A 16448-nucleotide genomic window follows, 5' to 3' on the forward strand; every position below is an offset into this window, starting at 1 on the left:
CAAAAACATATATATACAAAACTTTAACTTAGAATTACATTCAATGAGGTAGTAATTCTATCATTGTCAAGGTGGATACTGAGATGCCATAGCCTACCTACCGTACGATCCACCAACACCCATTACCCACTATTAGATATTAAAATCTGCCTCTACAATTATATAAATATGTACGAAACACTAGTTGTCAGCTTTTATCCACGGAAACAGCTTGTTGTTATAAAAGTAGTATTGTTTCCGTATCGACGAGTTGACAGCAACAAAAAGATATTCAACTGCTTTGACGGCTCTTAAGTAAGGCCACATCCACACACCACTGGGTTGGCTGACATTACGAAAGTACCCGGATGGACCCGTGGGGAAACTACGTCATTGTTCACCGCCGGACGCTCTTTGGATTTTAGAATGGATGAACTCATTTAAATTAATCATAAATTTACAGGTACGTGCATTATTTGAATCGAATATGGTATATGAAAGCTGCATGTTAATTTTGGAGAGCGCACGTTGTGTGGTTGAGTTTATTGCGTGGCACGAAATTGAAAACACCGGGTTTCGCAATGAGTCTACGGCGGCGTTGCCTTCTCGGCCACGGCACCGGTGGATTTTAACCGTGCCCCTCCTTTCTACCTGGTTCCGATTAAAAGCATATTTTAGCTAATTAAAATGAGTGCGTTTGTAGTGATGCTGTTTGTGAAGGGACACGCCACATATATCAATATCATCTTTATGCACGGACAGGCTTCTGGAAGTGCGTGACCATGTTCATGTCGCGTTCCATCTGTATTGTTACGTTTAGCCGTTACCATGGCGTTTGTAGCTACAACACAGCGGTGTTTAAATCAGTCAGAACTTCTCGCGCCAACTAAAAGGGCGGCTAGCCAGTTAAATTTCACTCACGCATTTTTGCCTACATTAAATATCACGACAAATGCTTGTATTGTTTGTATTTCGTGTTTAAATAACGTGCGGCAGAGGCCTAACTCGCATTCGAAGCCTTTAGCCGAGCACGCTAGATAACAGTTGGTGGACGTGCGGAGAGAGTGTGTACTACAGGGTCATTTCCTCGTACAAAATTCACACACGGAACCGCCACTGTAGTTGTTAAACTGTGACGTTGTTTTGAGTGTCGTAGAGTCTGACGACCTATTTGAAGGTACACACATTTTACTGGGGTTTTATTCTGGTATGTGTTGATATGAGTTTACTGTAAACTGTAGCTATCATGAATTAGCCAAGGCCACGGGCCCATTCTGACGCTCAGCTCAATAGACCAGCACACACTGGCTATACACACACACAACACACATATTTATATATGTGTATATATATATTTAGCTTATTCGATCAATGCTTAATTGACTGTTCACAAGAAAATAAATATAGACACATGTTTTGCGTAATAAGGGCCGATTGATGTGTTTGAAGTTCAACGTTCACTTATGTTTGTGGTAACTTACTTTCACTTTGGCGCGATGTCTGACAGGCAACTGTTGTCTTTGACGCTTTAATGGTGACTTTTTTAGTCTTTTGCACTGTATTTACTTATTACGAGCTTATCTGTCCGAGACTGTTTTTATTTTGATATTGATTTAAATAATATGGACTTTAAAATGAAATGGCTGACAAAAAAAGCATGTAGTCACGAAAGGCAACATTTTATCAAAAAACATAAGCCAAAAGATTGCTGTAATGATATATTACATAGTAACACGCATTTACTGTGTACTGTAACTAACAACGATTCATGTATATTTGGTCAATTCATTATTTTCTTGTTCTAACCTGTTTAAAAAAAGTTACACGTTTGACTTTAGTTTCATGAATGAATATATCCGTGTTTAAAACTATATATTGTATTAGATAAAGGGAAAGTCAGAAGCAGCTTAGTCTATTGAGATCTTCACTTGTCAGGAGCAAAGCAACTTTTTGGTAGAGAGAGTTTTGCTTTCCTTTCAGTTACCTGTTGAATATGACACTAAAAGACTAGCTTTGTGTGAATCTGTGCCTTTCTGCCTTTAAAACCACTTCACATGCAAATGAAAAATCTGTCTTTCTGGTCAAAAAATGATTGAGTTGACACATCTATTTTTCCACAGAAAATGAATAATGACCATAGTTGACAAACCTCCAGAAAAGTCTGACCTGGAGTCAGTGCGGTGCAAGCACTCCAGCTCCCTAACACCTTTCTCCTCCAGAGACATGGAGAGCAGTAGTTCGAGCTGGAGTGTTGGCACTTCTGCCACTGAGCTTTCAAGGGCCAAGACTGCCTGTATGGCCCCGACCATTGGAGCGACTGTGAACGGTAGTAATAACACAGCACTCCAAGTCGAAAGGCCCCGAGAACAAGGCAAGTGCTTGTCTTTACAGTTGATGTTAAAAGGCTGCTGTAGCACCGTTTCTAAAATACAACAATGGGTTATGTTGTATTCTTGATGTGTAATGTTTTTTCTTGTTTTGTATCATACAGTGGTGATGAGCAGTGGGGATGGCATTGCTCTTCCTCAAAAGGTCCTGTTTTCTCCAGAGCGGCTCTGTTTGAAATGGAACCAGGGCCACCGGATTGGAGCAGGTCTCCATAACCTGGGCAACACATGTTTCCTGAACTCTACCCTGCAGTGTCTGACCTACACGGCTCCCCTTGCCAACTACATGCTGACCAGAGAGCATTCCAAAACATGTAAGTGTGCAAGATTTTGCAAGATTGCATGTAATACTTGCCATTAATTTGTTCTGAAATTTTACGTGCTTTCTCTTTCCATGCAGGTCATGAGCCTGGGTTTTGCATGATGTGTACCATGCAGAATCACATCATCCAAGTGTTCGCCAACTCTGGAAATGTCATTAAGCCAATTAGTGTGCTTAATGAATTGAAACGTACGTGCTACGATTAACATTTGTTTTGAAATCATCTGACAAAATTGCTATTTACCTGCTAAAACTACTTTTAAAGTTTCAAGTGCTACATAAAAAAAACAATTCCAAATAAGGTACTAGAACACTATCAATGCTAGATTAAAGAGTTGAGTGTTAATAAAAGATAATTATCAAGGTTAAACCATGACGTTCCTGTTTTTTGTTGGAGTTAAGTGTTAAGGAATGGTCTGGGATGACAGTTATTTATATCATTGTCCACTGACCTTTTGTTCTTGTCCTCAGGGATAGGAAAGCATTTCAGATTTGGAAGCCAAGAAGATGCCCATGAGTTCTTGAGGTACACAGTGGATGCTATGCAAAAGTCCTGCCTGCCTGGAAACAAGTGAGTTCACGCAATGCAATTTTATTTGCCAGTTTTTTAAGTCAAGTCGCCTTCATTTACAGGGAGTGCAGAATTATTAGGCACGTTGATTTAGTACCTCTAGTACCACTGTTTGAAGAATTCATCTTCCAGAATCTAGCAGTACGTTTTGGGAGTTCATTTTTAGTCCATCTCTGCAAAACGGACTTCAGGATGGACTAAAATGAACTCCCAAAACGTACTGCCAGATTCTTGAAGATGAATTCTTCAAACAGTGGTGCAAGAGGATGTGGTGCTGGTCCTTCAAGAGTCACTCTCAACCTATCTGTCCATAAAGCCTATAAAAAAACCTTCTTCATGTATTTTACAACACTTCAGCTTGTGATTCTTATCTAGTGGGGGTCATTTTTTAGGATTCTTTACCTAACTGAAGTCTCTGAGATCCTGACACCTTGCACTTCTGGAGACTCCAGGTAGGTTGCAGCTTTGGAAAATGGTGGCGCTGGAGACTAAAGGGTTCCTGATGGTTTCACCCTTAATTCTTCACCTTAATTCTTAATTCTTTTGCAGTTAACAGGTGTCTTTTCTTCACCACCTGTTTTTGTCTGACCCTGCTGACCCAACGAGCATTTCACTGTCCAATGGTCATGCCTTAACTGCAATGTCTAGTATTGCATTAGTATTGCATCCTTCTCATGGGCATTTAATACTTTTTGACTTTTCAGTCTGAGTTAAATCTCTTTTTTGGCTCAATTTATCTGTAAAAGAAAACATGCCTAATAATTCTGCACACCTGAATATAAGGTGATTTTCATTTCCAGCCTTCATGAACAATTATATATCACTTATACATTATTAAATACTAAATCAATAGTAGTTATTAGGATTACTGTGGTTTGGAATTGGTCAAATGTGCCTGGAAAAAAAATATGATCAGAAAATCAACGTGCCTAATAATTCTGCACTCCCTGTATATAGCGCTTTTTATACACAGATTGCTTAAAAGCAGCTTTACATTGATAATAGGAAATTAATAAGGCATGAAGCAAACATTTCTCATCCATCAATGCATTAACTGTAATGACTACATAACTTAATTCAGTTTAATACTGCATTATTTTTCTTTTGTCAGACTGGACAGGCAAACTCAGGCAACCACTTTTGTACATCAGATATTTGGGGGTTATCTTAGATCCAGAGGTAGGTCTTCAGATTCTCGTTTGTTGTGAGTTGGATTTGTAAGTTTAATTTTATCCTTTCTGAATTGCACATGCTATGACAATAGTCTACAAAAGGCACCTTTAAATTTAATGATGATGTAATGATGGTAATAATGATATTGAGTTTGTACTCCAGCTTTCTCCATCTTTTGCTACAGTTGTTAATGTGCACTTTTTTTTTTTTACAGTCAAATGTTTGAATTGCAAAGCAGTCTCTGATACTTTTGATCCTTATCTGGATATTTCACTGGAGATAAAGGTGACTGAAACTTCTCGTCATTAATTATCTTGCAGTTGAAGAAAGCAATTTTTAGAGTGTTGGCAAAATGTTTTGTATGTTTATTTTCAGACGGCTCAGACTCTCATTAAGGCGTTTGAGCAATTTGTTAAGCCTGAACAACTTGATGGGGACAATGCTTATAAATGCTCCAAGTAAGTTTTTTTGTGCATATTCATACCACATTATTGTATTGATCAAAAATGTAACCACAATTCAAGGGCCTTCTTTTGGTTTTAACCTGTTTTGACTAATTTTTGTTTTTCCTTAATGGAATTTGTTGGTGTGGAATAGTATTGTGTTTTTATTTTTACACTTTTTTCAGTAATCCTCTTTTGTCTTGGTAGATGTAAGAAAATGGTTACTGCATCAAAGAGATTCACCATACACCGCAGTTCTAATGTTCTCACAGTCTCACTGAAGCGGTTTACCAACTTCAATGGCGGAAAAATTACAAAGGTAAACTGCATAAAGGTCATAATTACAAGTGTTTAGTAGATAATTCTGAACTGCTTATTAAGATCCTGGACAAACTGGTATGCCTAGATCTAGGGCTGTCAATAACGATTATTTTGGTAATCGAGTAATCGGTCGATTAATCAAGTAATCTGGTCTATTTTTATTACCGCAAAAACTTAAGCCTTTAAAATGACTAAAATACATACATAATAACAATGAGGCAATAATATTTGGTTCAAATAAAGTATCAAAAGCTAGTAATTTTATGGTTTTATAGAACAACACGTTTAAAATGCATAATATACATAATATAAACAATCTTATCTACAATGTTTTATGGTGGTGTTACACTTTACAGTAGCTCAAAACCTTGTTTAATATTGGCTATTAACATTTAATTCAAATGTTCACTTAATCTTTAATATTTGTCCACTTCTTTACGATAGAAATGCTACAGCCACTGTAATTTTTTAGAACATGTGGACATCAAAACATACAAACTCAGAGCGAGGTTTTAAGCTTACAAATCTGATGAAATGGCGCGCATTGTGTTCCCAGATGAACGTTATAAGCAACCCAAACTCACAGCATATGCAGAGATGGAGTTTGAGATGCGCTCAATGGAATATGGAATGCGCCACTTCCAGAATTTTGCCGGTTACTCGACACTGGTAAATTGCAATCGAGTATTTTTTTAAAAATCAAGTACTCGAACTTAATCGAGGAATCGGGACAGCCCTATAAAACATCCATATTTTTGAGATGTCACCTTGATGCAGGATCTTTAATAGGACTAGGTCAATCTGTTTAAATGGATTAAAAAACATTAATAGCATTAAATTGTCATTAGTTAATGCATTAAGTTTGGCAGCCTTAATTAGGATAATTCTCATGCCTCCTTCACAGGATGTGAGATACACAGAGTATCTAGATTTGCGGTCATTCATGTCTCAGTCTCATGGGGAGCCACAAATCTATGCTCTATATGCTGTGCTGGTTCATTCTGGTTTTAGTTGCCACGCTGGACACTACTACTGCTACATTAAGGTAAGTCGTCATGTACAGACCTGCATCCTCTTTTATTATGTGCTTACAACATAACTTATGTTTGAAATAATATGATGCTCTGTTCTAGGCTAGCAATGGGCAGTGGTATCAGATGAACGACTCATCGGTATCTCTCAGCGATATAAGAACAGTGCTTAATCAGCAAGCATACTTACTGTTCTACATTAGGTAAAGGTTTAATTAACTTCTCTTGACTCAAAACTAAAGGGTGTTTCTGAGAAGTCTCTTCAGAGAAAATGCCTATTTTAATTCAGGTCACCTGATGTGAAAAATGGAAGTGACTTTAGCCAGATGAACCATACTCCAGGCCAGTCATCTCCACGACCATCCATTCCACTCAAGATGAATGGGCCTCAGTACACCTCCACATCCTTCATTGGTCCTCAGCTGCCACCTCATATGCTGAAGGTACTGCAAGACAATAACACATTCAGACAAACTACAATAGTTCAACAAATCAGCCCTGAACTGATCAGCTAGGTTTGTTTCTTCTTTTCACCCGGTCACTTTTTGTGTTCTTTGCAGAACTCGTCATACACAAATGGGAATGGTTCTTCAAAAGATTACCATGGTGGCTCCAAACCCAACAGAAGTTTCTGTGGTGTGACCAAAATAGGCTCTGGCCCATCTCATACATCCTCTTCTGCATCTGCCTCATCTTCTACTTCGCTTGTTCGGCCCATGGGCATTCCCGACTCATCCAAGAGGCCAAAGTTGACGTTTCTCATTGGTCAGGGCAAGCCTGTGAGACCTGCTCAGACTCAGTCAAGCCCTAATTGCTCTTTGTCTACAGCCTCTCATCCTCAGCCCACATCCTCTAGCACCTCAACGTCTACCTCAGGCTTCCCACAGGTCAAACAGGTCAATGGAACTCACTCTGGAGCTTCTTTCTTGGTTCCTTATGGGCAGGAATCATCTGAGGAATCCGACCAAGAGGCTGGAGCTTTGGAGAATGGATCAGCTAAGCCTCATCTTGCTCCCGAGATAAGCAATGGGAATGGGGTAAAGGATGATGCCCAATCCCACAATTCCAGTTCACTGCCTCAGCTTACCTCGAAGACAAACGGATCTAATGGCTTTCATGTGCGTGAAAGTGGATTAGAACCTGCTCACAAATCCCAGAATGGTCTTCCCAAAGCGAATGGTTTTAATCATACTGATAAGGTACAACATTTTTACTTATTTTGTGGCATGTATATATCTGGATATTCTTTATTAAAGTATTTCTATTTATTTATTTGTTTTCAGGTTATGGGCACATCACATTCTTCATCCCACATTTCTAATGTGTCTGATAGTTCAGAACTGCAATTCAGCGTAAAGTGTGGAAACAGTGAATCAAGGTGAGATGCACAACATAGTGTGACAGTTGACAGGGTTCTTTAGGTAATATTTGCTAGTATTTTACTATTAATAGATACTAATATCATATTGATATGGTAATTTTTTTATTTAAACTTATTTTAATATTTTAATTTTTCATTTAAATAGTTTGTTTTTTTATTAATTTTGTGCTTTTGTCAATTTTAGTTGTGTCCTTTTTTAAATATTTCTACTTGGCTTTAATTTTAGTCATTTTAGTACTTCAGCTTATTTTATTTCAGTTAATTGCCTTTGCGACTTTTCTAATTTCTGTTTGTTTTTCATCTAATATTTAATCTGCTTTTGTTCCATTAAAGAATATTGTTTTTTTACATTTTAGGCTGACAATAACACTGCCTGTAGCGTTTAATTTGATTTTAAATTTATTTAGACCAAATACTATGACATTTTATTACTGGACATTTATTAATTATTGGCCACAACATTAATGAACTATTTCAGCCATAATTTTAGTATTGGTAAATTGCTGTCATTGGTTTTTAATGTTATCGAGTTTCTGATGGAATAAACTTTTTGGGGTTTTTTTATTCATTGGCAGCTCTAAACCGCCAAGTACTGATGACCAACCATGCTCCTCACCGTCAAACAAAAGGATGAACCCTCCTTCGGATTCTTTATCTCAGTCTGGTGCACATGTAGAGTCTGCACCTTCATCTAACGCCTCATTGGTCTCAAAGACTGCAGGCACTAACCTTAATGGCCAGACAGCTTCAAAAGCTGAGCCGATTCAGAGCAATGCCACTCATACAGCGGCTGGCATGTCAGACCTTCAGGTCAACAACAGTCTCAGCCTCCATATCGGTGATGGTCACACAAGTCCATGCAGGTTAAAAGAGGTGCTCAGGTGCAGTGAAGGGGAAAGCAAAGAGTCAAAACCATCACACTTAGACAAGCTTGGCTCTGGAGATGGGCAGAGACCGGATGAGCACCGGAATAAAATTTTAGAACGGCCACACTTTTTTTCAACCCTGAAGGACAAGGACAGGGACAGGTACAGGCACCACAGGGAATACAGCGAAAGAAACCGGAGCCGTTATGGGTACAGCCAACGAGATAGCCGTCCCAATAGAGAGCGCTCTTCCAGTAGAGACCGGCATCACAGAGATCGTGAGGTAGAGAGACACTGGGACAGATTCTCACACCATCGTCGAGAGCACCCCCACTCCCAAAGAAGACCAAGAGAGGAACGCAACTGGAGTAGAGATAGGAGGTTTGTGTGTGAAACTTATCGTCCTTCTGGACACCATAACAGGGATGGATATTCCATTCACAGCCATCGTGGGGTGGAAGGTGCCCATGGAAGAGCGGCCCATACAGTGAACAGTTCAAAAGGCAGACCCTCATCTTCCCGCTCTCTCAGCCCACTGTCCAGACATTACAAGCGGAAACGGAGTCCGTCGGTTGATGCAAGAGAAAGCTCTGATGAATGCAGAGCGAAGAAATTTAAAAAGAAAAAGAGAAACAAAGACAAATACAGGTGAGTCATACTTTGCTACTCGTTTCCGATCTGTTGATTTATTCAACAATGTTTCGAAAAAGCACCTTTATTTATAGTTTTTGATATAATAATATTTATATTATTATTATTATTGTTATTATTATGAGGAAGCTATTATAGGGTTGGTTTCACAGACAGGGCTAGATTAAGCCAGGAGTAGGCCTTAGTTCAATTAGGGGCTTTAATAAATGTGCCTTAGAAAAAATCATTACTGGTTCATCTTGAGACAAAACAATGGCACTGACATATTTTAAGATATATCGTTAAAATATATCAGTTCAGTTAAATAAGCTCAAACATTTATTTTAGTCTGGGAATAGCTTGAGCCTCGTCTGTGAAACTGGGGGGGAAATACTTGAACAATTGCTTCGCTGCTTATTAATATTTGAAATACTTTTAAAGCTTGAATAAAACATTTATTTATTTGTCATTGACCATTTACATTTGTGAGAACTTAAAACTTTGAAAAAAATTATAAAAAGACTTTGATCATTGTGACTTACTGCTTATAGGCACTCAGAGAAGGATCCATCAGAGGGAAACGAGGACAGCAGCTCCAAGAGGCATAAGAAGAAGAAGAAAAAGAAAAAGAGGAGGAGGGAGGATGAGGAGAGGCCTCACACTGGGAGAGATGTCGCTCTGAGGCGGGAAGAGCATGATTCTAGAGCTAGGAATGGTTCAGAGAGAGGAAGTCAGCACCACAGCTCTGAGTCTCTTCACAACGTCCACCGAGACCAGCAACAGCTCAATGGACAAAAAGGTGCATCGTTGTTAATTTCTTAGGCATCTAGTTTTGACTTGATGTTTTTTTTTAATAGAACAGATTATAGCTTAGGCATAAATGTTTCAGTACAATTTACAGTATATTGATCATTGTAAGTGTACTTGTGAAGCTGATTAGCACTTTTTTTTACACGTTCAGGTCACATTTAATGCCTACATAAAAAGGGAACAAAGAAATGATTAAAGAATCATTACATTTGCTTTGGGCCTCATTCATTAAACTACCGTAAACATACGAGGAAATTCAGAATAATTTGCATGTAAAACGGACCTTCCCAAAACTCCTCGGATTCACAAATGCTTCATAAACAACCGATTTGATAGTAAAACGTGTGTATGTTAGCGAATTCCAATCATTCGTAATCATATGCCTAACAATAAATATTCAATTAACAAAATATTTTTAGCCAGCTTAAAAAATGCCATGTGCTCTTCTGAAAACAACCAGCTGGTGGCACTTGAGAGCGCCTTTGGAGGTGCAGCATTTGTCCAGCTAAGGCGCTTTGGTTGCTATGATGATACAGGAGATGCCAGGCAGTAATGTGCCATCTCATTTTGAAGAATAATACTGAATATAAAAATGCAGCAATATTAACTTCTCCATTGCTGTTCAGTCGTTGTACAAGTAGGATGTTTGGTTGGTGTAATATTTGTCCCACCCCTCCTCCACTGTGATTGGACGGCTGGGTAAAGAGTGACCGTGACAAGCGCTACGTTTTATCCAAAGTTGAACAGTTTTCAACTCTTAGCAAGATAACAAAATAAATAAATAAAAATAACAAACAAACTCATGAAATGGCCAAAATTCAGTGTTATCAGTTTGCCTAAAAGAACATGTTTTATGCACCCTTCACACATGGTAGGGAGCTGGTGTAAACTTCCTTCATACCAAGTAACATTTTGAAAATCCGAAAATTTACGTCAGAACGGCTTTACAAATGATTTACACAAATCCATTCTGCTCGTGTTTCATGAATGAGGCCCAATGTTTTTATGGCAACATTGCCATAATTATAAGGGTTTTGTGTAATTTCCATTTTCCCCAGTGGTGATTGTTGAAATGGCAAATGTGGCATCTCTATGCATGTCTTTCACGTGGGCAATGTTCACCTGGTGTCTGGTAAACTTCATTTGTGATTTAGATATTTTTGACTTCGACATTGCATGGGTCAAAACTTAGCAGTGTCTTACAGATAGCCGACTTGTGCTGACACGGAAATGTTCCAGTAGGCTGATGGTATCGCCTGATGCATTAAGCGTCTCTTTGGTTCAATTGGTTTGCTAGTGATTTACTACAATTTACAATCTGGATTTTTTTTGTTTCAATAACCCTCTCCAGGTTCACACTTTTGATCTTGGCATGACTTTACACATTCACATGTACTTACTTTGTACTAATGTTCTTTGTGTAAATGTTTATTGTTTCAGCTAATGGTCTGAGCAGTTACAGTGGAAGTGAACTTGATCTTTGTCATACTGGGATAGAAAAAGATGTGAAATACAAACATTTTGATCACACTACCACTGTTGACAGCACAAAGACACTCTCAAATGGAAATGGAGATGTGGACGGTGTCTATCACAGGACCCTTTCAGGTGTTGAAGTGAGTGGACTCTCTCTGAGAGGGCATTTTATGCTAACTCAACCACAAAAATACAGTATTGTAAGCAAATGTAGGCTTATTTCTCAGAAAACCATTAAAAAAATATACATAATAATTTAAGTCATTATAGTATTTGTAAAATGTATTTTATATAGTTGCACAAATCTGACTGATCTCCGGTTTTTACAGGAAGTCACACATCCTCATTAAAGGGAAACTGATTTCTTGATCACACTTAAGGTAAGAAATCTTGTCTGTTTTACTTGTTTAAAAGTTTGTACAAAATAAGCTCCGCTCTAATCGTCTCGTTCCCTTTCTGTTTTTTTTAAAGACTCTGAAAACCACCCATGCAAGCATGTGAAAGACAGGAAATCTACAGCTACAGTTCCTGACATGGTGCTTAACATTTAGAACATACTGTATTTTTACCACGAAATGAATTTTAAAGTTTCATTTTTTTGTTTTTATTTTTAAGGCTATGGATTTTTTAGTACACTGTACATAAACGAACTTTGATCATGAAAAAAATTATATATAAAGTTAATATATGCGTTTAAAACAAAAGCCTGGAGCTTAACATCAGAATTGCTGCTCAGACATACAGACTCAGGATTTTCTCACTTGTGAAGATGAGACAAGCGCTCCCTTTAAAGATACAAACCTGGGAACGACAAGAACATTTATATGCTGCATCGGCGGAGAAAGACTGCTTGTCTTTTGACTTCAAGTTATGATGTCACCATTTTCACATATCGGCTGAGAGAACTGTCTCAAAGGAGCAGCCTTTGCTATTGCTACATGTGCACTTACATCACAGTTAACCTGGACACACTTGAGGACATAAGATGTTTGCTTTGCTGTCTCTTGTACCTCTCCTTTTTTAGCATCTCACTGTATTACTCTCTTTCTGAAATTCCTCAATCACACCTATGTAGAATGCAAGTTCATTGCATCTTTTTAGTTTTTAATTCTCGCTGTTTCGTTTTCTTGAATCCACTTTAATTTTAGTCAAGATAATACTGTGAATTTAAGTTGAACTGTACTATCAGTTGTTTGTTTTTGGTCCTGTATCAGGAGTTCAATAGAGACACTTTCTGTAAAGCCACTCGTAATGTAGACCATGTTCTCTGAATGTTTGTCAAAGTGTTTTTTTTTTCCTTCAGCAAAATGAAAGACATGACAATGGTTATATTCAACTTCTTCATTTGACTGTAGCATGTCAAAGTAAATGTATACAGTGTACAATATGTTGAGTGAGAGGAAACAGCCTTAATGTCTGAAATTGTAATATTTTCTCTCACTACGTTTACAATATTTTGTTGGAGTGAATGAACATGTATGTGACGAAGAGAAGTGTTTGGTTTTGTAAAGGATGGGGTTTCCTTTTTACATATAAAGAATGACTTGTGGGATTTCTGTTTTGTGTGAAAAACATCTCGATTAATATTAAGGTGCATGGTTTTTTGTTTTAGCTACATGGTAAGAACACAGTCATAGCTTATCAAGACGTATACTTTCACATTTTATATACGTCTACCTTATACACCAGCAAACCAGGCTGTAATAATTTATTTACATCTCAAAACAGTTCTGCTTATGGACAAAAAACATACTGAAATCAGCTTACTATAAAACCACACAAATCATATAAATAGAATAGAGTGCACAGTCCTTGCAAAGCAATAACATGCAAAACAAAACAGTTCTTTTTTACAGTGCCCTCCACTAATATTGACATCCTTTATAAATATGAGCAAAACAGGCTGTTTATCCTCTTAGTGATACACTCTGTAATGGAGAAATGATCAGATCAAAGTATTAAATGAAGGCGTTGCCAATATTTGTGACGTATTTTAGAAAATAATGCTTTATAATTCACTTTCAATTATTTAACTTTTGATTTTGTAAATATTTTGAATAAAAAGGCTGAGGATAAGCAGTAAAGATTTTTTTCAATTTTTATTAACTGTACAAATATTAAAGGTGCACTATGTAACTTTTTTTGTTCAAAGTCAAGAGACAATGAATTCTTCACCCAAAACGTGTTTTTTATAAGTGTTTGTTTTTAGACCGAGCGGGGTGCTTTTCGCGCGGAAATTGCGCACTCATCTCGTCATATCCGTAAATAGAGAAAAGTTGCTCTGGCTACTTTGAGGGGTGGTCAGACTGCACTTTTCGTTCCATTGACTTCCATTCAAACGTAAGCGCATGCGAAAAGGTTTGCATTTTGCTGCATTCATTAGTGAACAGTAGAAGATCGATATGTGACTCTTGGCTGAATTAAAATAATATTTTTGCAGTAAAGTCGAGTAGATTGTATATTTTTTACATTTTCAGTGTATTGCTATTTGTTATATGTTGAATTCATGTTTATAAAAAACATAACATTTTAACATGTTTCAACCATAAGGCCTGTTTACACCAGGACGATTTTTGCGCGCGTTTATCGCTCGTGACTAAACAAAGAGCACCAATGTGAGTGTCTACACCGACGTTCAAAACGGCAGGCGTAAAAGCGTGATAAAAAACGCCTTGGGTTAGTTTTTTTGTTTTGACACGGCGCGTTAAAAACTGGCCGACCAATGAGATCGGCGCTTTTGTTCACGTGCCTGGAGCTGCTGAAGTTACAGTAAAACACGACTTGGTGGCAAAACTTGCCGAGTCTTGCCGAGCACACATTGATACGACAAAGAAGAAGTATGTACACAAAGAAGAAGATGAGCTGCTAATGCTGCTTGCCATAAAAGTGTGTGAAGCACGTAATACTGTCTCTCTTCTTCTGTGTGACAAGCGAGTGTCAGAAGCGTAAAGTGGCGCAGCACCACCTTGTGTACCACGAGCGCCATCTACTGAATTTGCACGTTCATTCTGCGCATCGCTTGGGTGTGAACGAAAAACGTCTCGAAAAACGCTGGCGATAAGCATGCACGATATTCGTCCCGGTGTGTACAGGCCTATAGACTGTAAAAAAATATGGGCGTAGTGTCCGTGACGTCACCTGTAGGTTTCTGAAGAGCAGTTTTGAAGCCTAAAGTCGGCTGTTGCCATCTTGGCAGCGTCACCGCTCGTCACTCCCGGAAAACTGAAAATGGGCAAAGAAGTGGTATGTGTGTCGATCTGAGGTGACTGGTTGTTGAAACCACGCCCACCTAGCTTGACCATAGTGGCAATCCACCTGTCACTCAAGTGGCCACGCCCTTAATTATTCAGAACGTTAAGGTTTAATATAATTTATACGGATGAGTTATAAAAAAATTCACCCCCCTCACAGTTCTCATAAAGGGCAAACTTATCTGTATAGACTAAAACCCCTTTTTGTACCAGGCTGTAAACATATTTTTTTTCTGCTGTAAAGTTGGCATTTTAACATGGGAGAGATACAGATTTCCTCTCTAGCGGACAGTCGATGAATTGCAGTTTAAGTCACTTCCGTGTTGGAACAGAGGAACTGCTCAGTAGTAAACGCGGGACCGGAGTCTGCGCAGTAGAAAGCAGGAAGTAGAACCGCGATATCAAAAGCACACTCTCGCAGTCGCAGATGCAGAACAATTCATTATGTCAGTGGGAAATAAACAGTTATGGAAATGTAGAAATTAAAGCTAAAGCTCCAATCTCCTCCCAAAAATCACGAAAAAAGTCTGTTGGTGCCTCAGTGACAACTTCACTCAGAGAAGCTGTCAATTTCATCTGTCAATCATGACATGACATGCCATGGGGGTTATGAGCTATATTGTGACCAACCACCTGGGGGCGATCGAGACGTTTTGGCTTCACTTTTCAGGACGTGTGAGTCATGCTTGGGAAGCGCTCATCATATATTACTCAGAAAAAAAATTGGATAACATAAAAAAAGATGGACGACACACCTTCACTCTCTTCCATTGACGTAAGTGAAGCCACCAGTGTCCACTGTCCAAATATGGCACTTCGCTCAGAGAAGCTGTCAATCTCAGCTGTCAATCATAATGCCACCCCCCTTTTTACAGCATCAAATAACTAACTAAAACCAAACTTATTTGAAGAATGAACACTTGAACTAACATCAGTGTGATAAAAACTAAAATGACAGAAACCATCTTTGGAAAAAAAGTATTTGAAGTGTAATTTGATTATATAGTTTGTCTATGTCCCATTACATGGAGAGGGCGGGGTTTATGACCTATACTGCATCCAGCCATCTGGGGGCGATTGAAACGATTTGTCTTAACTTTTCAGGACTTGTGTGGCACGCTTTGCAGAGGAGTGAACTCCAAGTGGGCAGAACCTCCAAAAGTTGGCGGGGTCTCCACGCTCGACCACGGGTCTCCACGCAAAGACTTTCGTCATTGGCTTCAGCCAATTGACTTACATTTCAAAATAAAATTTCATAAATTAAACATAATTTCTAGTTGATCTAAAATTAAAAGTTATAAAATATGCTGTATTTTATAACTATAACTAATATATATGAAAATTCCTATATAAATAAATATGCTCCATGAGAGAAGAGCCTGGAGCTTGTGGGCAGGGGCGTTCAGAGAGAGTTTGAACCTCTGCTCAATGATATAACAATATTTTATAACACTTCGCCCACAAGCCATCCCAGTGCAGCAGGTGGGAACGTTTTACTCTATCGCTGTGTTCTAAGCAACGGGGTTGTCCCAGGGCTCGGGATTGGCAGGGTAGGAGGGGTAGTGATGCTCTCTGCAACTATTGTCCGGCTAGGTCCGGTTGGGGAGTTACGGGGATCTCATGTTGCATAATCTTATTAAATGCATATCTCCTGAAATTACATTATTTTAGCACGCTATTCATCGTAAATCCTAGCCTAGAAATCTAGATGCACCCTAGCGGCAGCAAATCTAATTTGCAGCCAGGGTAGTCTAGCAACTCTTCGTTGGCTTGCGAGCTGGAGAAACCATACTCTGGTCAGGCCAAT

At 38.6% G+C, this 16448-nt stretch overlaps 1 protein-coding gene across 2 annotated transcripts; it reads left to right on the plus strand.

The window, feature by feature from the left end:
* Positions 1 to 345: 345 nt before the first annotated feature.
* Positions 346 to 12947, plus strand: usp42 (ubiquitin specific peptidase 42). Of its 2 annotated transcripts, none has more exons than XM_079801080.1 (19): positions 346 to 442; positions 2100 to 2350; positions 2471 to 2680; positions 2767 to 2877; positions 3160 to 3259; positions 4371 to 4438; positions 4647 to 4717; positions 4808 to 4890; positions 5083 to 5194; positions 6101 to 6241; positions 6330 to 6430; positions 6517 to 6670; positions 6788 to 7426; positions 7511 to 7605; positions 8184 to 9122; positions 9656 to 9903; positions 11355 to 11530; positions 11720 to 11770; positions 11862 to 12947. In XM_079801080.1, the coding sequence occupies exons 2-18, from the start codon at positions 2110 to 2112 to the stop codon at positions 11738 to 11740; spliced, it is 3510 nt and encodes a 1169-aa protein (XP_079657206.1). In that variant the 5' UTR covers positions 346 to 442; positions 2100 to 2109; the 3' UTR covers positions 11741 to 11770; positions 11862 to 12947. The 2 variants fall into 2 exon arrangements, with proteins under 2 accessions (XP_079657206.1, XP_079657207.1); XM_079801081.1 differs by lacking the exon at positions 346 to 442 and adding an exon at positions 571 to 1156.
* Positions 12948 to 16448: the final 3501 nt, after the last annotated feature.

The sequence above is a fragment of the Gobio gobio genome, assembly GCF_949357685.1.
Source record: "Gobio gobio genome assembly, chromosome: 20".
Taxonomy (NCBI): Eukaryota; Metazoa; Chordata; class Actinopteri; order Cypriniformes; family Gobionidae; genus Gobio; species Gobio gobio.

What these genes read in the sequence shown, in the direction of transcription:
- usp42 (XM_079801080.1), top strand. Translation starts at nt 2,110, where the DNA reads ATGACCATAGTTGACAAACCTCCAGAAAAGTCTGACCTGGAGTCAGTG. An exon ending in TGTGCTTAATGAATTGAAAC is followed by an intron (nt 2,878 to 3,159) that starts GTACGTGCTACG and finishes TCTTGTCCTCAG; the next exon opens with GGATAGGAAAGCATTTCAGA. An exon ending in TGTGGAAACAGTGAATCAAG is followed by an intron (nt 7,606 to 8,183) that starts GTGAGATGCACA and finishes ATTCATTGGCAG; the next exon opens with CTCTAAACCGCCAAGTACTG.